This window comes from Vombatus ursinus, unplaced genomic scaffold (assembly GCF_900497805.2).
Source record: "Vombatus ursinus unplaced genomic scaffold, bare-nosed wombat genome assembly UNPS02014775.1, whole genome shotgun sequence".
In the NCBI taxonomy this organism is placed as follows: domain Eukaryota; kingdom Metazoa; phylum Chordata; class Mammalia; order Diprotodontia; family Vombatidae; genus Vombatus; species Vombatus ursinus.
In genome coordinates this window covers 15,029,385-15,051,767 of record NW_020954553.1, presented here as the reverse complement: position 1 = coordinate 15,051,767, position 22,383 = coordinate 15,029,385, and the positions used below count along the sequence as shown (strand labels likewise).

The window sequence follows — 22,383 nt, the reverse complement described above, 5'->3', positions numbered from 1 at the left end:
CAACCCCATTTCACAGCAGAAGACTCTAAGATGTCAAAAGCCAAGAAGATCCAGGATTGAAACCCAGTCTCCTGACTCTCAGTTTAAGGAAAGGTAAAGGAGAGGTATTCTTTCAGAAGCCCAGTTGTCAGTATTCCTCTGCCCAGGGAGCCAAGGCAGAACCCAGAACCCAGTCCAGAAGAGGCCACCCCCAAAGGCCAGTGGGTCCCACAGCCTGCAGAGCGCCTCCAGGTTCCCGGGGTAGGTCTAGGCTGGCCAGTGCCCAATTCACACTCACTCTTGCTAACACAGCAGCAGGCACAGGAAAGGGACCAGAGACAGTGGAAAAGCACCAGACACAAAGCCGCTGAGAGTGTGGAGAAGTGATTCCTGTACACTTTAACAGGATAACCCTGTCTGCAGCACCAGCTGAGTGACCAAAGCACAGTCAGGGGGAGAATGGGAGGAGGAGGGGAAAAAAAATACCAACAAACCAACCCTGATGTGTCTTCAGTGAAATGTAACCAGACGGGTGAGAAAAAGAACAAGGGCACCCGAAGGAAATTAACAGGCAAGAGAAGGCATAGTCAAATCCTAACTCATGCTCATACACACTTGGCACGGTGGAAAAGACAATGAATTTGGAGTCAAGGGACAAGAGTTCAGATCTCCCTGGGCAACTGGCCAAGCCACTCAAGCACTCTGGACCTCAATTTCCTCATCTGTAAAATGAAGGGGTTGGGGTAGATGGCATCTACTAAATGCCTTCTGGTTCTAGATTTATGATCCTATGCCCACTCAGTTCTCTCACCCAGCTTCTCAAAGAAATGCATCAGAACTTTTGGAAAGTGACCAAACTGGGGCAGGCCCAGCTTAAGTCAAGGATATGACAATAGCATGGGTTCCCAGCCAGTTTGTGGGCTAGGACACCTTAGTAAACAATGTTATTAGTGCTGGAGAGATTTATGACAATTTGGATTTTTGCAGTCTCTCTGGGCTTCATGTAACCACTGTTAAGAGTGGAAAGAACATAAGACTTGGGTAATAGGTCCTAAGTTTGAATCCTGCTTTTGCCACTAATTAGATGTATAATCTTGGGCAAGCGGTTTCCCATCTGGGAGCCCTTTTTCTTCACCTGCAAACTGCAGACTGTCCATCATCCTTGCACAACCTCAGAATTGTTTTAAGGGAATAGCTTAATGTGTGCTTTAGTTACAAAAGGATAGAGACCAGACCTATACTTTCACTGGTATAGGGAAGTCCCAGGTGAGGAAACTCCCTCTCCTAGTGCACGTTGACACCTCCACACAGAAAGGTAAAGTGATTTGCCTAGGGGCACACAAACAATACACTTCAGAGGTGGTCTTCCTGGCTCCCAGGCCAGCTCTCTAACCACTACAATGAAGCGCACTCAATACAAGCATCACCATTTTACAGATAAGGAAAACTGAGGCTCTGAGAGGTTTAAGCAACTTAGTCAAAGTGATACAATGAGCCATTGATTGGGGACCACTGGACCGCTGTTAAGACAGCAGCAGCTTCTAGGAAATATGATTCCAAAAGCATCAGAAAGAATCTGAAAAGAAGGGGAGATTCCAGTCCCAAAGGTCTGCTTGGCACAGGGCCATCTTTCAACAACAGCTGCAATCGGCAGTTAATCCAACGATTCAATGCTAGGTCATCAGTCAGTGTCTATCATTACCTGGTGTTTTTGCAGGTTCTCTCCGCCTCAAACGGTGCTTCACTTAAGCTGGTATTCAGATGAAGTCTCCTGTTCCCGAGCTCGTGCTCGAGGGAGAAAGGCTACCAGAAGTAGACTCCAAGGCAATGAAATCATCTCAACTAATGCAAAACATGCCAACTAGAGTCCTGGTAACTCCGGCTTCCTTCAGAGAGCCGACCTCAGAACCCACCTCTGACAGGGATGGCTGTGTGACCTCAGGCCAGTGACTCAATCCCTCAGTGCTCTAGGTCAGTGGGATCAAACTCACAGGGAAACAGTGGCCACCAAATCCTACAGAAGGATCCTTTCGGCCCTTGCAGCCAAGTATTGACTTAGAGAACCACATATTGACATAATGTATGTTTTATTGTACTTGTTTAGTTAAATATTTCCCATTTACATTATCATTTGGTTTGGCAGGCACTTGGGAGTATAGAGGACCACGTGCAGCCAGCACATTCAACACCAACCTAGGCACAAACTGCAAAGAAGGTGAGAACCTGCCTTGTTCAGTGGTTCCCCCTATCAACTAAATCACAGGTCCCGCCCCTAACCCTGAACAGGCCATACAGAACGTGGCCCTCGGAGATTTTGCTCCACATCTAGCTCTGCTGCCTGGTGAAGTATCGTGGGGCTATTAAAAGAGCACTGGATTTCGAGTCAGAGACCTTGGTTTCAAAGCTCAGCTCAGCTACTATGTTCACCTATGTGAACTTGGACGTGTCTCATCACCTCTGGGTCTCAGTTTCCCTCTAAGGGGCTGTCCTGATATGATCTACGATCCTATGCACCTCAGGGAAGATCGGTTTAAACAGACCAACAGTAAACTTCCTGGTGCTTACTATCACCAGGAGGGGGCAGCACCAACCCACTACCCAAACAGCAAGGAGCAGGGGGTTGTGGAGGACTGGTACAAAATCAATCTTTCCTCTGACCCCCAGCCTAGCCCCCAGTCTACAGGGCCTAAAAAGCCTCTTCAGCTCTTGGCCGATCCCCTACAGACTCTTCCAACACTAAGATGCTTTATGGGCCCCAAGCCACAGAGGATGTAATGAGGTGGAAGGTTCTCCCAGGAGGTCCAAGATGCCCCAAGGAGCAAGAGCAGCAACTTCCCAAAACGATGATGCAAGGCCTTCAATGAGTCTGACCTGAGACTATGCCCAACCCACCCTGCCTACATCCTATTGGAATAGTTGTCTACACACTGGCTGCCCCCTGACAAGGTGAGCTCCCGGGGGCGGGCATGCTTTTCAGACTGCCAGGACTTAAATAGAGCCTGGCACAGGGTGAATGCTTAATAAATGCCTGCCATCTGAATGGCAGCCTGCCTCGTGCCCTCTTAGCCTCTGTCGCATTCCCAAATCCAGCCCTAGCCATTTCAAGCTTTCACCCAAATGGGAACAGCATCTTCCCTCCCAAGCCCAAATCTCGAGGACAGATGCTAACTCAGGGACAGGAGGCATCCCTTTGATGGCTATGAGGAACATGGTGGCCTTCCTCTTAGATTTCAACCCCATACCTGTCTTTCCAAATTCTTGCCCGATGTATGAAAGGTGGCATCACTTGTTAAGGGCTCCCTCCTCCTAGATGACTCTGGGATGGTGCTGACTGAAGGGCTAACATTACCCAGAACAGTATTTAGCTTATAAAGTCTGCTATCAAGTGCAGCAACTTTTCAGCATGAGAAACAATTTCCTCTATTTTCCCCAAACTTACCTGACCCGTTTTGATCCCTCCAGGCCTTTGTGGTAGCTAGAACTGATCACAAGCACCAAACTATAGTGTGGTCAAAGGAGTTTTGGGAAAATCTGCCCCAGAAACCTACTAAGAGATCCCTGGGAAAACAGCCGCTGCTCATCCAGCAACTGAGCAAGTGAAGCAATGGCTCAGGCTACAGGCCCTTCTCAGTCACTGAGGGCCTTCTACCCTGTGACACCCCACCACCACACCAGCAGGGAGATAGAGGCAGCATGTTCTCAGGTTCCAGTTTAATTGGGTTTGCACTCTACAGGAAAGGGGGTGTTTTCGAGCAAATTCAGCAGATAGATGATCCCCCCTCCTCCCAGCAGGAACAGCCTGGCCTCCCTCTAACAGCCAACAGCTCTCCTTCCCATGGGGATCCAATCCCCTTCCAGAGCACAAAGGGAGAGCTTCTAGGAAGAATAAGAACAGGGAAATGGGATGGGATGGGAGAAAAAGACAGGCTGGCTTTAGAATTCACTCCAATTGCATTCCGGGCCCAGGAATGCCAGCAATATCCCACTGGCCTAGACAACCCCTGGAGGGACACAAAGGCTGATCCCAAATTCTGTGCTCACATAAAGTCAAACTCAACACTCCCCCCAAGAGACTGACAGCTGGTTTTTTACTAGTCATCAAGACAGTCACGGGGCCACCGCCAACCTCATACTGGGGGCATGGTGAATAACTCCCTTGGAAGCTGGCTCCCCCATCAGCAGAGTTCCAAGCTCAGGAAACCTAAGCAGTTGTAGCCACCACAAGACAAAGGGCATCCTCCCTTGCCAGGAACACGAGTTTTCTTTGATAGTGTCTCTCCACAGACTGGACAGCAGCTTAATCATCGGGTGGTAGCAGCAAAGTGCCCACGGAGATTGATGGAACCAACCTGGTGATCAAGGGGAGAAAAAGTGGAAGCCAGGGAGGAGGAGGGAAAGGAAGTGGAGAAATAGCCAGAACAAGAAGCAAAGTAAACCAAATGTAGGTTCTAGGAAGGGTGGGACAGAGATGGTGGCCATGGACTGCCACTTATCCATGGCCGTGGAAGGGACCACGGGGTCCAGGGCCCTCCATTAACTCTTTTCAGGACGGTTTCTGTTCAATACAGCTTTGGGAGCAAATTCAAGCTTGTCTTTAAGGCTCACCACCTGCGTGAGGTCCTTGCCTAACAGCTCTTCCAACTTTCGGTCTTCCCGACGCTCTGAGATGCTCTTCTCCTCCTCTACAGGCTGGGGTGACTTCCCCCTGATGAACCACTCCAGGTGGTAGCCCACAGCCCCCACCACAAAGGCCACAGGGAACGTGACATAGGGGGCGTAGGTACGAATCGCTGTCCAAAACAAAGGCCACATGGCATCTGCAAGATGGTATGAAACAACATTAGGGACAAACCATCCTCTGCTCAAGGTGAAATCATAGCTGTAAACCTTAGAGGGCTACATGTCACTTTTGATAACTATTAATGTTAGAGCTCCTAAATCACTGGGAGGGCTCACTAAAGGAATTATTTTAGAAAGAAAACCACACCCTCCAATTTAGCTGTCCTCTAACTTCACATTTTCCAGACGCTCAACAAATAAATTCCCATGTATCAGAAAAATTCAAATCATCAGAACTTTCATTAACTTTTACACTATATTTTTAAGGTAAAAATAGGTAAGTAGCTAAGGTTTATTCCAAAAATGCAATTTCCAGGGCATATCATATCATGTGGTCAGTAGAAGACTCAACCTGACCCCAATTCCTACCTTCATGACACTAACAAATAAGGCCTGAGTGGAGCAGGGTTGGGGACCCTCAACTGCTCTTAGTCAGGCATTTCGCCATCCCTCTTTCCCCTTCTCCCCCAAAGGACTTCTCAGTCAATACACCAACTTCACTACTCCCTCCCCTGTGAAGTTCAAAACTAGAGGGAACAAAGAGTAGCTACTCTCAAATACAGCCCTGGTATATATGACCACTTCCCATTAACCAGAAGGTACAACTGGCCAGGACCCTAACCCATCACTCAACCACTGTGAATAGTTAGATTCTGCTGAACTTTTAAAAAGCAGAACAAAATTGTATTCAAATTCTATATCCCATTTAAGCAATCACTATCCATCTACTGACTAGACACCAAAGGGCTTGAGGCCCATTGTCTTAATTGGTGCTGGAAGGAATAGGAAAAGGAGGGAAGTCTCAGGCTCTCCCAAAGAGACAGACCAACCCCTAAGTAATCTAAGGGAACAAGAAATACCAAAATAGGTCATATCATTAGTCCATTCAGTCCATTGTTTGTTTTCTGATAGGAAGGCCAAGAGTTGATTTGTTCACCATTACAATTATCTCAAAAAGCCAAAGGCAGTTTCCAAATAACCTCAAAGTTAATTACGGGGCCACCACACATTTGCCTAAATTCTTTCTAAACCCACATTTTTTGGTCTATGTCAATTGCTAAGGTAAAGACACCTCTAGGTTTACTATCCTGTAGTAGGGCTAGAATCTAGCACCTTCTGCCCTACTATCTGCCCAACCCAATGCTCCCTAGTTCTACTTTCCTGAACTTGGTGAACAATTCCCATTTTATCCCACACATTCTCTTCATGACTGAAAAACCTTCAATCACATCCCTTTCTCAGTCTTCCTCTTTTAAGAAGTCCTTTCATTTATCTCCTACAGATGCTCTTCTACTCTCATAATCATTTTAGCTGCTTTTCCTGTATCTTTTTCAAACTATGTCATAGCTTTGATTCAGGTACAGCAACCAAGACTTGTGCCCAATATTAACATAAGATTCAATCTCTAATGTAAGATAATGCTACTTTGTTTAAAAACCCTTTCCTGGGAACACACAGCATTTTGCTAGCCTTCCTGACTCCATTGGACTGTAGTCACAGAGGAAAAATCAATGATGACTTAAAAAATACCCTCTGTAGAGCATAACAAACAGCAGTAGCGTTTGAGGTTCTCTCCTCCCAACCCCACAAAGCTTAGTCACCATTTCTCACAGCCCTGGGAGATTTTCCTATAATTTATCCCAATCACTTTCTCTAAAGGATCCTGCCCTAAGGACAGAATATACTGAGGTCAGCTTCATGTACTCTTAGAAACAACCCAAAGGATTCCTACCTTTGGCTTCTAGGTTTTCTCCTTTAACTATTTCCCACATTTCTCTGATCTCTAATCCTGGGTTAAGATACCAAATCCTTGACCTCAGGCCCTAGCCTGCTTTTGCCTTTCTTTGTATTCCTAGCACTCTGAATAGTGCCTGACACACAGTAAGTGCCTAATAAATGCTTGCTGACTAACTGGCTCCTTGACTTGAGATCTGCTATACGATATCTGTGCTTTTTCTGCCAGTGTTCCCTTCTTAAGCACTTTGAAAGCAGAAAATATTTTCATTTTTTTCCTTTGTATTCACAGCATTCAGCAAAAGGCCTGGCACATAGCAGGTGTTTAATCAATGCTTGATGAATTAAGCTGACTTGGTGCTGGATTCTAGCACTATTCTCTCCCTTCTTACTCTTAGCCATAGCACATGTCAGACCATAAGAATGACTATAGGACTGGGGAACAATATTTTGTCATGGGTCAAGAATTAGCAGGTCTTTTTCTAGGTGAAGAAGTACAGATGGTGGGGTTACCCAGATACCTCTTAGTATTTCTACAAATGACCTGAAAGGAAGACAAGTAAAATCTCAAAACACAGAGAGGGTGCTAAATGCTTTCAAAGCATCTGGATCCAACAATGGTCCCTTCCACACAAGCAAAAGGCAGCACCTTCCTCCTGACTTCCTTTCCTCCTACGGGAAAGGAAGAAGCATTTATATGGTGCCTACTATGTGCCAGACACTACGCCCTGTGCCCAAAAGGGTCAGGTTTACCGAGTGTCCTAAAGGAATGTGAAGGAAGAAGGCCCAGTAGAATAGAAAGAGTGGAGGCCAGGAGGCTGTCTGATGTCTCCTCTCACCCCCATGACAGTAAGCATTTATGGCCACGGCCTGCCCCTAACCCCAGGTAAGGTCAAAATCTAAGGACAGGGGCAGCTAAGTGGAGCAGCAGATAGTACACCAGCCCTGAAGTCTGGAGACCTGAGCTCAAATCCCACCTCAGACAAAACACTTGTCACTTACTAGCTGTGTGACCTTGGGTAAGTCACTTAACCCCAGCTGCCTTTTAAAAAAAAAAAAAAACCTAAGGACACCAACACAAAGCCGGCTGGACTGGACCAAGCCCAGGGTTATTCTGCAGGGAGAAAAGGGAGTATCACCAGCAGAAAGGCTGGTCCTAAGCGGCCCCACCCCTCCTCTAAGGTCTAAGACTCAGGATCTGAGTTGGAAACAGTCATATTAGTCATCTAATCCAGGGGTGGGGAACCCAAGGCCTCCAGGCCACAAATTCCCCACCCCTGATCTAGTCCAATCCTACCCAGAGCAGGAATCTCTTCTATATACTTCTCACCAAGGAGGGGTCGTCCAATCTCCAGGTGAATACTTCCAACCATGGGGAGCTCACTACCACACTAGGCATCCCATTCCTCTTGGACAGGGCTCTTGCGATCTCTCTCTCCTCAAGACAACCCCCTCAAGATAGTTAAGGACGATCCTCCAGACTTTTGGCTTAAATAGGCCCCTTTGCCAATTCTTCCCCCCACCCCAGCTCCCGCCCGGAACTTCCCACTGCTCCTGACTCTAGTCTTGGTCAATAAGCATTTATTAAGCGCCTACTGTGTGGCTCCAGGGGCTGTGCTGAGGGGGTGCTTTGGCCCCACCTCAGAGTGACAAGGGCAGCCCTGGTCCCGGCCCTCAGCCTTCTCTTTTCCTGGATCAACATCCCCAGTTCCTCCGAGGCCCCTTAAAAGGCGCGGCCTCTGGGCGTCACCGGGGGGCGGGGCCTTGAACTCTCTGGGTCACAGGGCTGGCACGAGCAACACGCGGATAAACTGAGGCCTGCGGCTCGAGGAGCGTCCGAGCTTTGCCCCGCCCCCCGCGGTTGCCATGGTAACCGGGGCAGGGTCGAGCAAAGGTGACAGAGTAAGGGGGAGGGGAGGAGCCACGCAGCAGCGGCTGAAGTCGTGGCTCCCTCATTTCCCCACCACACACACATACAACACTCCCCGCAACCCCCTGGTTGCCATGGTAACCAAGCCGGGCAAAGGGGCAAAGGTCATGAAGCGGGGTCGGGGAGAGGCCGTGCGGCTGCCACTGGAGCCGGGGCTCCCTCATTCCCCGACACACGTACACACTCCCCGCGCCCCAGGAAGCCCCGCGCTCACCTGTGCCTCTAGGCCCCGCTCCGAGCCCCGCTCTGCACCCCCTCCACCCGCCAGCAGGCCTTGCGCAAGCTTCCCCACCCCCACTCCGCTCCCAGCGGCCCGCGAGGCCGGACCCACCCGCCGAGAACGGATTGGTCGAGTTCCGGGAAGCTGCTGGGAGAGAGAGAGCGGGGCGCCTGCGCCTGCGCCTGCGTCGGGACTGCCAAGCGCCTCTCTGAGGGAAGGCGACAGCGCCACCTGACGGTGTGGCGTGAAGGGTGCCTTCGGAGGCCCGGGGATTTATGAATGGGTGGGCACGTGGTACAGCCCTCCAGGCAACTGGGCACCTTGAGCCTGAGAGCCCTGGGCTGAGTGGGATTTCCCCGGGGGAGGGGAATGTCTGGCGCCTACCTAGTAAGTGCTTAATAAATGCTTGCTGCTGGCCTGTCTACTAGCAGGACATAGAGCCCTCTCTGACATCCATACGTACTGAATCAGGGCTACCTGGGGCTGCCAAAGGTAGCCGTTGCCAAAGGTCATCAGAGCCAACCTGCCAGGCTGTCTAAGCCTGCCTGAGGCAAGGTGGGGGGTAGCTGTTTTTCTGGGATCCCCTGCCCCACAAGAAAAGCTCCAAACCCAGAACCACCTGCCTGGGCGGGAGAATCTAGATCCGAGCACAAAAAAAAAAAAACCCCTAAGTAGCCAGATGTGCCCTGGAAAGTCGGTCTTCCCTAGGAACTTCCCACCTTGTGGAGAGCCCGGAATAAGAAGAAACAGGCCAGGGAAATGGGCATCTGTCACCTGAATAGAGCCACAGACACAAAGGGGACCCCCTGGATAACCCCAGCCCTCAGGCCAAGACTCTGACAACCTGCGGCTGGCAGCCAATCTGTACCCCGCCCCTCCCCTGACAACCAGGGTCTATCAGAGGTCTATACTGATCAGCTGCACCAACCTGACTTCCTAAGGGTTCTTTGGTTTCTATCCTTATTCTACTGTCCCTGTTCCTCAGAACTCCCCACACCAACCCAAGAACTTGCCTACCTGTCACAAGCACAGACATATACACAGTGACCCAGTTTTCTCCCCATCCTTGCCTCTACCTCCCAACTTTACCCCTTCGATCTCCCTGCTCTGTCTCCTTATTAGCTAAGTTACATAGAATCTAATGGATCACGAGTTTCCAGAGGGCAAGGGCCTAAATTTTTTCCATCTCTTTCTAGTCCCATCCCCCAAAGGTAGTTGTGCACTCAGGAGGCTTCGGGAAAGGGTTTAGGGAATATGAGAAATGTATTGAATTGAAACCTTGTTCTCTTTAAATTCCTTCTTCTTCCTGATCTTGTTAGGTTTGGTTCTTCTTAACAAAGAATCTATGAATGTTGGAGATGGAAGGGAGCTCAGAGAACATCCAGGCAAATCCTCTCATCATACAGATATGGAAAGCAAGACTCCTAGAGGATAAGAGACTTGCCCAAGGTCACACAGCAAGGGAATATTAGCCAAGACTCAAATCCAGGTCTCCTGGACTCCTGAGCTAGAGCTCACTCCACTGCACAAGCTGCCCCTGGCTTTGCCTGCTCTGACATGAGCAGATAAAGGGTTTCACTCTCCCTGATAGAAGGAATTGGGTGGTAGCAGCAAGTTGGCAAGGCCAGAGCCTCAGGCAGAGAGAGAGGGAAGTCGATTGAGTGTCAGGCTGACTGAGGAGGTGAACCCCTTCAGAGGGGTTCTGGGCTCACTATGACAGCAGAAGGCAGCATCCTTGTGGAAGTATGGAAGCTGTAGGCCTTGAAAGGGAAGGGGTGATTTTTTTGGCAAAGGAACTTCTTGACTAGGGGTCTCAGGAACCATCCTGGGGCTTAGAATGAGCAGGGGATCTAGGCTTTAGCCTGGAGCAGGGATAGCCCTATCCAGAGATCACTGGACTGGAAGAGGAAGGGGAGAAAGGACATAGGTGAGTTCCCATCAAGAGAAATCTCTGGTGCTCAAGCCCTTGTTACATCTCTTACAAACACACACACACACACACACACACACACACAGGCTCACAGAGCAGATGCCCTCTTCCTAGATGTCCCAGGGCCCTGGGAGATGGCTGCAGGTTCCTCACTGAGGGAGAGGGAGGGCAAGAAGGGGTCCCTGCTGAAAGAGAGAGCATAAGAGCATGGCTCCTGCGCTGGGCGATGCCTCCACCGCCGCTTTATTCCTCCTGGTATAGTCAAGGTGGGTCCAGGGAATGGGAGTTGGGGGGGAGGGGAAGCCTCCCACCTCTCCCAGCACCCTCCCTTCCCTGCAGCAGGTGGAGAATGGGGCATGGCATCTCCTGGGTTGGTCCAGCCACTGTGGTCCCCAGCAGGCCTGGCAAGGGAGGGTGGGGATCACTATCCCCAGCCCGTTAGGATGGATGGCTGGGTTTGGGGATTCCCCTCTGCTGGGGGGAGGTTCAGAAATCTTCATAAAAAGGGGGTGTTAAAAGCCAGAAAGCTCAGTCCCCACGAAGCCCAGCCCCGCGGGGAGGGGAGGGACATGGAGCCTGAAGGGCGGGGGGCCTGGCCTGGCCCCGCCCAGCAGGGAAGGAGATAGGATGGCAGAGATAGTGCCTGAGGCAGCCAGTGGAGGAGAAAGCAGAGAAGGGGACCCTGGCCCAGAGGGGAAAGGAAGCAAAGGGGTAGTTCTAGGTGAGGAGGTGTGTGTTTAGAGGGGAGGACTCCCTTCCTCCCCCAAAGGAGTCTTAGCTTGGGACCCAGAAGGTAAAAAAACCAAACCCAGAAACTGTGATAGGGCCAGACCAGGCCAGGGTCTGGGAAGGCAAGGGTCCGTGGGGCTTCCTGGGGGGACACAGAGGGCTGGGCCCACCTCTGCCCTGGGGGGGCCCCGGTATCACAGTGACCTCTACGCTGTGTATGTACAGTACAGATAGAAAACAAGGGGCCGCAGGTGGCAGGCGGGCAGGGCCTTGGGCAGGGTCTGGCAGGTCACAGTCTGGTCTGGGCCTCGGGGATATAGATCTCTATGCTGTCCGCACTTTCTGTGGCTGAGCTGTGGCGGAAAGAGGCTGCCCGCTTGGCTGCTAGAAGCCTCTTCCGAGCTTCCTGCCGCTGCCGGTCCACAGAGTCCAGGGAACGATCCTTCACTGGGACCCCCCGCCCCCGAGAGGGCTTCTTTGGTATCGGGGGAGGGACCTTCTTCTCCTCCTGTGAAGGGAGAGAGAACAACATGATTTGAGACGCAGGGATTGGGATTGGGGGAGGTTCCTGAGGGGTACCGATGAAGGAAACTCAAGGGGTAGGAGCATAGAAAGAGCAGGGAGACCTGAAAGGCAGGGATGGTGGAGATCTGAGGGACAGGGATGACAGAGAGTAAGAAGGTAAGGAGAGAGGAAGGAGAGCAAGACCCAAGGGACAGGAATGGAAAGAAAGCAAGAAGACCCAAGGGGCAAAGATGAAGAAAGAGCTTAAAGACCCCAGGAAAGGGAGAAAGTGAGGAGGAAAATATGAGAGCCAGGATTGAAGGGGAGAGTAGTAAGAATGAAGAGAGAGTGGATAGTCCCACTGAGGGGCAAAGATACCAAAAGATTAGGGAGACCTGAGATATAGGGATGGTACAGAACTGAGAATCAGACACCAGAAACTAGGAGCAGGGATGGGGAAAGAACATACACACATAGAGCAGTGGCGAGAGAGAGAGAGAAAGATGGAGAGAGAGACAGAGATACAGAGAGAGAGAAACTGAAAGAGAAAAGGGCAGGGAGAGAGAACTGAGAGGGAAAATTGGAAGACCTGAGGGACAGGGATGAGGGTAAACAGCAGGAAAACTTAATGGGAACAGATGAGAAACCTGCAAGACAGGAAAGCAGAAATCAGAAAGATAGGGATGGGACATATCTGAGGGGCAAGGACAGCAAAAATTCAGGGAACCAGGATGCAGAAAAGAGACCATATAAAATTGTTTTTACATGTAACTGGGGAAAAATAAAATACTAAAAAAAAAAAAGGAGACACAGAGAGAGAGGGAGGGGGAGAGAGAGAGAGAGAGAGAGAGAGAGAGAGAGAGAGAGAGAGAGAGAGAGAGAGAGAGAACATAGAGACACCTGGGTGGCAGATAGGATGAGAGCAGGGAGACCTAAGAGTCAGGGATGGGAGAAAAGGATAAGCTGAGGAGCACAGATCAGAGGGAGAAAACCCAAGACATAAGGAAATGGTGTGTTTGTGTGTTGGGGGCAAACAGGAAGATCAGGAACGGTAGAATCCAAGGGGTATGGACATTGCAGACAGAAATAAAGAAAGGGAAGTAGCAAAAAACACAGAACCCAGCACAGAAAAATATAAGACAGATGAAAATAGGAGCTATAATGACAGACATACTGACCACAATCCTCTCAGAACCATAACAATCCCAAGAATGAGGCAAGCTCTGGATGGAGGTGGGGATCACCTATCCCCACTTCACTACCAAAGAAATCTCTTCCTCTGCCATGTCCAGAGTGTGACCCAGGGTGAAGACTTGGCCCTAGAGAAATGACCTTGAGACACCCCAAGGTGAGTGGCTGTCAGTGGGAATGACTGACCCTAAGACATGAAGAGTCCCCCTAAAACCTCCTAGACCAGAAAGTCATTGTTAGATACCTCTGAGTTCTAGGAAGGGAGAACCTACCTTCCCATAACTTCTACTAACTTGCCTTTGGAGCTATGTAAAATAAGTCTTATCCCTTCATCCTTCCTTCTCCTCTCCCACCTCAGTGCCTTCCCTCTATGATTGCCATATATAAATATATATGCATGTATGTATATATGTACGTATACGTATATATGCATATGTATGTATATATGTATACACATATATATGTAAGTAGCAGAGCCAGGTATTCAAATCCAGACCTTCTGGACTTCAAATCTAATAGTCTTTAAACTACACCATGTATAGATATCAAGCTGATCAAAATCAGGATGACATTTTCAGGATGGGAAGGGGGAATCACTTTAGGCTGAAATCATGGATCAAACTCTAATAAGAGGACATTTGTGGCTTCACTTCAATAGTCAAAGACCTATCATTTTATCAGCATGTGTCCACCCTCTCCTCCACCTATAAACACAGATCTTTACCATTCTACATCTTGATAGACAGTTTTCTGGGTTGGTCCTCCCTGGGCCTATACCCTAAGCCTTTCTGCCTTGGTAGGACCTACCAGAACCTTCAAGAGCATAGGGTCACCTCACCCACCAAAATAGGGCATAGGAGGACTTGGATTTAATAGCGATACATGTAAACTCCTGCATTTAGCTTTGAAAAAAATAACTATGCCAGCAGAGAGTGGGACTGATGGGACTGGATAATAGTTCATGTGAAAAAGATCTCAAGCTCTTGCTAGACCTCAAGCTAAATGCGACTCTGCTGAATGATGAAGGAGTTAAAGGAGCTCTATTACCACAAGTAATGTCCAAAAGGAAGGAAATGTTTAACTTAAAGACAAAATGACAGGAGGAGGGAGGATGAGGTGGAGGGAAGTTACCAGAAAAGCAGACGCCATGTTTTTATTATCTTGTCCTGTACCTCTGGGTTGTCCCAGGGTCAGGACCTGAAGGACAGAAAACTCAACTACCCTTCATATGATGGTCAGCCTCCAGGTGTGTGAGGGGAGAGATGGTACCTGAAACCATGGCTAAAAACATCCAGGGAAGAACCAGTGTACTGAGGGGACATGGGAAGGAAGCCTACCTATAGCAGAGAAACTAATCAGAAGGAAACAAAGTAAGAAAAGGCCTTGGACTAAATTGGGTTCAGATGGGGTGCATTAAGGTCAAGAACAGTGATATGCATTCTAAGCAAAGAGCACTGGTCTTAGAGCCAAAAGAACTGGTTTCAGGTCCTGGATCTAACACTTACTTAGCAGTATGACATTGAACAAGTCACCTCTCTGAATTTTGTTTTCCTCATCTATAAATGCGAGTTGGGTGGTGTAATACCAAGATGACCCACCTCAAAGGGTGATGGTGATTGGAAATTTTCTATAGCTGTAAAGGGTTATCACTACTATCACCTGCATGAGCCTAGGTGGACATATCCTTTTGAACTAGTGACTACAACCTTTCCATTGGGCTCCATGAACAACAGCTCCTATTGCAGATGGTCAGTTATCTTTTCTATCTCCTCAAAACCTAGCACAGTACTTGGTATATAGTGGGTGAAATGGTTATTGAATAAATGAATTATATGATCATTGTTCTCAAATATCTGCAGGCTGTCACAGAAATTGATTAGTTTTGTTCTGCCTGTGTCCAGAGTTGAGAAATAGGAGCAAGGGTACTTTCCCTTGTTCAAATTCTATCTTTTCCACTTACTAACCATGTAACAACGGGTAAGTAATTTATTCTCCCCAGGCCTCAATTTCTCTATCTGTAAAATGAAGGAGGATTGTGACTAGACATCTAAGGTCCCTTCCAGTTCTAAATCTGTGCATTTCAGTTACAGACAGATTTCAACTCAAGATAAGAAGGAATTCCCTTATAATGAAAGTTATAATAATTGTTATTGTTGTTTAGTTGTTTTCAATCGTGTCCAACTCTTCATAACCCCATTTGGAGTTTTCTTGGCAAAAATATTGGAGTGGCTTGCCATTTCCTTCTCCAGTTCATTTTACAGTTGAGAAAACTGAGCAAACAGGGTTAAGAGATTTGCACAGGATCATACAGCTAGTAAGTATCTGAAGCTGGATTTGAATTCATGAAGATGAGTCTTCCTGACTCCAGGCCTGGCACTCTATCCACCTAGCTGCCCATATAATAATAACAATAGGTAGCATTTCTATGATACTGTAAGGTTTACAAAAAGTATTGTCTTAGTTGGTCCTCAAAACAACACTATAGAGTAGATGTTATTATCATCATCACCATTTTCCAGGTGAATAAACTGATCCTGAGGGAGGTTATGTGACTTGTCCAGAGATATGCAGTTAGTAAGTACCTGAGGCAGCACAGATATATCAATCTACTATCTATATACTCTATCTAGTGTGCCACATAGCTGCCCATTGTTGTTATCCAACAAAGGAATAGGCTGGCTCAAGGAAAGATCTTTGAAATTAGGGAGTTTTTTATTTAAATCTTTGCATCCCTAGCACCTAGTACAGTGTTTGACACACAGTAGGCACTTCACAAATGCTGGTTGATAAAATGATCACCACAAGTATTAGAATACAAAAATGGCATCTAGGAGCTGTCAGTGGTCCTGAACAGCACTACTGTTATGAGCCGCTCCTGAAATGCAGCAACTGGGCTAATGTATAAGAGCCACAGCACTGTGCTCCCCAAGGAATACGTGTTGAGCTTGTAAACAAATTGCCTTTACCAGGCATCTTTCTGATTATCTTGACTAGCTGCTCCTGAGCTTAACTTAGAAATTTCATAAAAGCAGGACTTTCAAAAAAGCTCTAATGACAGAACCACCTTCTTGGAGTGTCCTGTCTTTGTACTTTATAGAAGCCAGTCTTGACTGAGAACATTTTGCTCCCAGGCAGAGTCCTGGGCACTGGTTCTGGGGAGGCATAATTTTGTCTCATATCCCTGGGAAAGCAGGATTCTTCTGCAGAGATTTGCTCATCTGTGTGTATAGATGTGGAGCTGGAAAGACTGAGAAGCTAGCCTTTAGCTGGTCAGGGTGCCAGGACTCAAACACCAGTGATAAGAACTGATCTCAGGCCTCATGATTCTGAGGCCCTAAATCTCTTAATTGCTATGCAGAGCAATCAGGGAGAAATGAAACTAGTTGAAGTGACTAGATGACTCCTATAAGGGAGCTTGTATAGAAGATTTCCACACTGGTAGGAAAATTGGACCAGTCCCTTGCACACCATCTTCCCAGGTTCTGTATAGCTCTGGAAAGCCTCTTTGTAAAAGATCCCAGGGATGTGTACGTATATGTATGTGACAGGAGAAGTAAGGCTGTTTTCAGTCCCACAGGAGATGAGAGAAAGAATAAAGTCTCCCAAGGAAGTCCCTGATGGTAGAAGCTCAGCAGGGGAATAGGTAGCCTCTCCAAGGCATCTGAGAAAGAGGAACCAGGGCCTAGTACCTCAGAGTACTCCAGGAGGCTTAGTTTGTCTGAGACTACCCACCTCAGGCTCCAGGGGTTTCCAGCTGTTGGCCTTAAGCTGCTGCAGCTCCAAAAATTTGAGGCTCACATCCTCGATGGCAAGTTGCAGGAGGTCCCAGAAGCCAGCCAGGTCCTGGGAGGTGGGCACAGGAAATGAGGCTGGGTCCTGCAAAGGTAAGAGAAGAGAGGGATGTCCCAGGCCCAGGCATAGGGCAAGGTTGAAGAAACTTTCCTCAACTCCCATCCATTAGGAAAGCAAGACAAATTCAAGGGGAATCCAACCAATCATTCTGCAAGCTGGCCCAGCTAGCCTGAGGGTGGTCAGAGGGGAAGCTACTCTAGCTTTGACAAGAACTCCACTTCTGGCCCCAGAGGCTCTTACATCACCATGGGCCCCCTCTCCAAACCCCAAATCCATAGAGAGAGCTCAAACATTTCTTTTGGCAAGACACTAGTCTCTTGTAATAGAGATAGCAGGTTCTGGCCCTAGAGGAGAAGGAGGGCACTCACCATGCTTTGCTGGCACAGCCGGAAAAACTGCTGCACCTTCTGTGACATAAGAAGCTGGGCACTGCCTACTGCGCTCCGGATCTTCTCTAGGACTGAGAAGAACAAAAAAAGTCACAATTTTTTTTTTGAAAAAGATACCTTTAGCTCTAGCCTCAGGCATCCTCTCTCATCTATGATATTCACCATCTCCAGAAGATCAAGCTTAATTAACTATAATATCTGCTGTTTGTCCCTATTGCCTTGTCAGTCGCTGTTCACCACAAACCCTTGATTCCCCACATGCACCCATTTTTTCAGTTAAAGAACCTTGTCTAGCTCATTAAGAAGATCAAGACCATTGGGATGAGCTCTACTGTCTACCCTGATCTTCATTTTTACCTCTCTGCCTCTGCCTACCTTCTCCTTTCTCCCTTCTAGTCTCAGAAGATGAGATGGTTTTCCTCTTTGCTAGGGCTAACCCTCTGCCTGCAGTTCTGGTCCTATCCCCTGCCACCTTCTATAAGACCTTTATCCAGTCGTCATCTCCTGTCTCCTGCACTCCCAATCTCTCCCTTTTTATTGGCTCCTTCTCTTAGTCTACAAACATTCACATATTCTGCTTATCTTAGATAAGGGGGGGAAAGATCACTTATCTCAGCTGCTATTATACAGTTCTTCTTCCATTTATGACCACACTTTTAAAAGTAGTATTCTAATCCCCCCATATCCCAATCCCTGCTTCCACATCTTCAACACCAATCCCTCTTCAACTCCCTAAATCTGACTTCCATAGCCGCCTTTCTCTCTGAAGTCACTAATGACCTTGTAATCACCAAAAGCGATGGCCTTGTTTAGTTCGCATCCTCTTTGACCTCTCTGCTCATCTGACACTATGGAACACTCTCTCCTAAATGCACATTCTTCCCTTGGTTTTGGGGACACTGATCTTTCCTGTTCCTCCTTTCCCTTCTTTAACCATGGTTTTTCTGTTGCTTTCATTGGATTCTCTTTTCCTTCTTGATCTCCCTGACTTCCTTTGAGACTCAGTTCAAGTCTCATTTTCTGCAGGAAGCTTTTACTGATCCCTCAGATGGTAGTGCCTGCCCCTCTCAGATTACCTTCCATCTACTCTGTGTATATGTTATTTCTAAACTACATATTTAGATGCTGCCTTCCCCACTGAAATGAAAGCTCCTTGAGGATAGCGATAATTTTTGCCTTTCTTTACATGCTCGGTGCTTAGCACTGTGCCTGGCACAGAGTAAGTGCTTAACAAATGCTTTTTAACTGAATGACTCCTCCCATCCCCTAAATGGTATCATTCCTCACAATTCAGTCCTCAGTCACAATCTATTTATCTCTCAGAGAGAAAGTAGAACTCCCTCAAAGAGAAGGAACACTTTCTGTACCTGCATCCATAGTGGCAGAAAAGATTTTGGAGAAAAGTCCTGGACTAGAAGTCAGAAGACACGAGATTCTAGTCCCAGCCCTGCCACTAACTTAATGTGTGATTTCATATTAAGTCCTTTCCTCTCTCTGGGCCTCAGCTTTCTCTTCAGTAAAATGAGGAGGTAGGAGTAGATGATCTCTAAGGACCTGCCCATCTCTAACATGGTATGATTTTTAAAAACCATTTCATGTGTGAAAATCTTGTCTCCTAAATTGTAAGAGCCTTGAAGGCAGAGACCATATGGTCTTCCTATGTATCCACATGGGAACTTGCAGAGGACCAGGCAGGGGGAATTATATAAACTTTGGGAATCCTCTGTTTTATGCTTAGCTTGACTCGGTGAGGGTGGTTGCATCATTTCATGTGCCTATGATCTGTATCTCCCCTAAAATAGAGAAGGGAGGTCTTAAGAACAGGAGCCTGTAAAGAAAAGAGCTTCTTCGGGAATCAAATAGGTGTTAGGCTGATTTATCCTTTCTCAGTGATGGAAAACACTAGTAAGATTTTGAACAAGGTCTCCTTTCTCCCCTCCTTTTTCTCAAAGAGAGACTGGAATCAGGTAGCAAGTGATTCTATTGGAACATTTGGAATCAACACTCAAAGCTTGCCATAAGCCAGAAAGCTTCCTGGATGGCTAAGAGTAGTGCTGGGATTATGGAGCTGGCAAATGAGTTTGGTCCAAAATAACTGGCTAAAGTCTAGTGTTCAATAAACCACAAAACCCAAACTACTGGAAGAAGGACTTATGATTCATAAGAACACAGGTCTAGGGCTGGAAAGGACCTCAAAGGTCATCTAGTCCAACTCCTTCATCTTACAGAGGAAGAAATTGAAGCCCAGAGAGATTAAGTGACTTGCCCAAGGTCACACATGTAACAAAGCATCACAGCTGGGATTTGAATCCAGGTCCTCTCACTCCAGGGCCAATTCTTTAAGAATTGATGGGAGAACTGGAAAAATAGTTTAGCATAAATTACATTTAGACAGTATTTTACCCATATACTATAATGATCTCCAGATGGATATACAAATAGACAAAGTGACATCATTAAAAAAAATTAGAGAATAGGAGGAGGTAATTTTTAGATCTGTGGTTAGGGCAAGGGTTCATAACCTAGCAAAGGCTAAAGATTATCATAAAAGATAAAATAGATGATTTTGATTGCATAAAATTTTAAAGATTATATATAAGCAAAATCAATGCAGCTAGGATAAGAAGAGAAACTGTCAACAAGGAAAAATGCTTGCATGGAATATCTCTGATAACAGTCTGATATTCAAGATACCTAGGGAATTTAAACAAATATATGACTAGACTGACTAGACTGGTCATCAATCAATCAATAAACATCTATTAAGCACCTACTATGTGTCATATTAAGTGCTAAGCTCTAGTCATGTCAAATCACTAGGAATATCCCATGGAAATAAAGGGTATTTTCATTTGAGTCCATATTGAAGGAAACACATAGACCTGAGCTCCAAGTCTTGGGAAATCCAGCAGGGTAATTTGGCAGAAGGACTGTAGCTAAATGAAGTGGGAGCTACTGAGTCATAGTTAGGTAGAGTCTTTTATGTGTATTTCTGATTACTTTACTTTTCTGAATTCATGTTCTCTTTTCTCTTTTTTAAATAAGCCCTTAAAAAGTGCACATTTGGTCTGGACTATGTGGTAGCCAGGAGGAAAGAGGAGGGGTGGAGGAGAAGGACCCTTGAACCAGGGCACCAGAAGGAAGATGGTAGTGACAGAAAAGGGGGGAATGTCATCAGAGGCTAGGTATAACAGGAACTCAGCGATCAACAAGATCAGGGCCTTAGTGCCTCTCTTACCACATGAAGGAAATCAGAGTAGTTGAGTCGTGAGGGTGGGAGGGCAGCAGTCATGGCCAGACTGCATCACCCTCTCTCTCATGCTAATATTGCCAATGCCACAAATGAAGCAGGAAAAAGTAAAACTTCTGAGTGGATGTTATCAGATGGACTATTTCAGAGGTAATTATTTCCACAATAAGGGACAAGAGGAAGAAAGAGCTAGGTAATAACTCTGTGGCAAAACAATGTGGCTCTAGGACTTCCAATAAGTCTCTTGTCCTTTGTATGGTATGTGTACCTAAGGAAGTCGTGTGTGTCAGACTGTGATGTGAATTGCCTGAGATTTTTTGGGGCACAGAGAGTATGGAAAGGTTTGGCAATGATGACTGTATCACAAAGACACTGAAAGCCACATGCGGGTTATACCTTCTAAGCCCTTCCTCTCTTCTCGAGTGGAGCTATCTCCGAGACAGTGGGACTGGAACAGCCAGAAATCGAAGGATCCTAGTACCCTCAAACCAGGTTTAGACATCTTAAAAGGCTTAGCTTACTGAACAGTAAACTTGTCAAGGGCAAAGGATGTGATTTGCTTCCTCATTGTTATCATCTCCCATGCCAAGCACTGCTCCTACGCTTAATAAATGTTTGTGGAATTCAGCGGAGTTTGTTGAATTGGAAGGATGGTAGCATAAAGGAATTTGTGAGCAGAAGGCACAGGCCCTCTGGGTCAGGTCACAGATGTGATTTTCTCAAAGGTGAAGCCTCCGCTGGGCTATAGCCCTGGACAATTCTTTACTCCCCACCTCAAATCAAGGGCTCCCAAAAGGTGTGGCTTTTTTAAATAGCCAAAGGAATACAAAATGATGTTACTGTGAGACAGACATAGGACGAAGAAAAACTTTGTTGTCAGAGATGGAGTGATCCTCCCCAAACCCAACTAATGCAACTGTGGTTAATCCATGCAGCCATATGTCCTCCTTCAAAGGTTAACCAAAAGTTGGCTATGATATCATTAAAATAACAATAGTTAGCATTCATATAATGCTGTACAAATATTATCTCATTTGATCCTCACAACACCCCTGGGAGGCAGGTCCTATTGTTATTCCTATTTTACAGATGAGGAAACTGAGGCAGAAAGGGTTGGTTAGAGGTTACACAGTTATTCAGTGTCTGAGGTTGAATTTGAACTCAGGTCTTCCTGACTCTAAGTCCATCACTCCATCCAGCGAGCCACCTTGCTGCCTAGTGAGATGTAAATGAGAACCCCACCCCCCACCCCATAGCAGGCAGCCTACTTACTGAGGCATCCCCTCAGCCTACTTACTCTCCTCGGGCAGGTCGTAGTCTTCTGCCTCCCTCTCCATCTGCTGGCACCAGTGCTCCATCTTTTCCACCTCTGCCTGCAACATCTTGATGAACCACTCACCATCCCTGGGGCAGGGGGAGGCCCGGCCAGAGTCAGGGAGGCTGCGGGAGCCACGCTCCATCCACGAGTCTCGGCGACCATGAGTCGGGGCCGGAGTCGGGGCAGGGGCTGGGCCAGAGCCAGGAGGCCCATCTGGGGCAGGTGGCTCATAGGACAATGGATAGCCCTCACGGTAAGCCCACTGGCCCTGCGTGTGGACGGTACGGAAGACAGAGTAGGCAGGACCTCGAGGCCCCGGCTGGGGTTCAGAAGCATGCCGCTGGAAGGAGCGGCCGAACTGCAGAGCCTTGTCCTCTGTGGCTACAGTTGCCAAGCCAGCCAGGCCTTCCAGCTCCAGGTCTGCCTGTACTCCGGCAGTCACGCTGTTGGAACGCTTGAACCGGGCTCGCCTGGCCAGGGAGATGCATGTCAGTCACCTCTCAGCCCTCTGTCAGCTG

At 47.5% G+C, this 22,383-nt stretch overlaps 2 protein-coding genes across 6 annotated transcripts in view; both read right to left on the bottom strand.

Moving 5' to 3' along the window:
- Positions 1-3,673: 3,673 nt before the first annotated feature.
- Positions 3,674-8,881, bottom strand: SMIM12 (small integral membrane protein 12). 5 transcript variants are annotated; one of them, XM_027864802.1, is made up of 3 exons: positions 8,149-8,219; positions 4,585-4,796; positions 3,674-4,328 (listed from the first exon to the last, which is right to left on the bottom strand). In XM_027864802.1, the coding sequence occupies exons 2-3, from the start codon at positions 4,789-4,791 to the stop codon at positions 4,281-4,283; spliced, it is 255 nt and encodes an 84-aa protein (XP_027720603.1). In that variant the 5' UTR covers positions 4,792-4,796; positions 8,149-8,219; the 3' UTR covers positions 3,674-4,280. The 5 variants fall into 5 exon arrangements, with proteins under 5 accessions (XP_027720603.1, XP_027720605.1, XP_027720604.1 ...); XM_027864804.1 differs by lacking the exon at positions 8,149-8,219 and adding an exon at positions 8,814-8,881 and having other exon boundaries at positions 3,674-4,796; XM_027864803.1 differs by lacking the exon at positions 8,149-8,219 and adding an exon at positions 8,697-8,770 and having other exon boundaries at positions 3,674-4,796.
- A 1,979-nt stretch (positions 8,882-10,860) lies between these two features.
- Positions 10,861-22,383, bottom strand: part of DLGAP3 (DLG associated protein 3) — a 50,565-nt gene continuing 39,042 nt past the window's right edge. Inside the window, exons 8-11 of the mRNA XM_027864653.1 lie at positions 21,845-22,335; positions 17,277-17,368; positions 16,789-16,932; positions 10,861-11,869 (exon numbers count right to left, since the gene is read on the bottom strand). Coding sequence (XP_027720454.1) covers positions 11,651-11,869; positions 16,789-16,932; positions 17,277-17,368; positions 21,845-22,335 — 946 coding nt within the window. The 3' untranslated portion in view covers positions 10,861-11,650. The remainder of the gene's footprint in view (positions 11,870-16,788; positions 16,933-17,276; positions 17,369-21,844; positions 22,336-22,383) is intronic.

Excerpts from the sequence above, each read along its gene's own strand:
- SMIM12 (XM_027864804.1), bottom strand. The coding sequence starts at position 4,791 with ATGTGGCCTTTGTTTTGGACAGCGATTCGTACCTACGCCCCCTATGTC.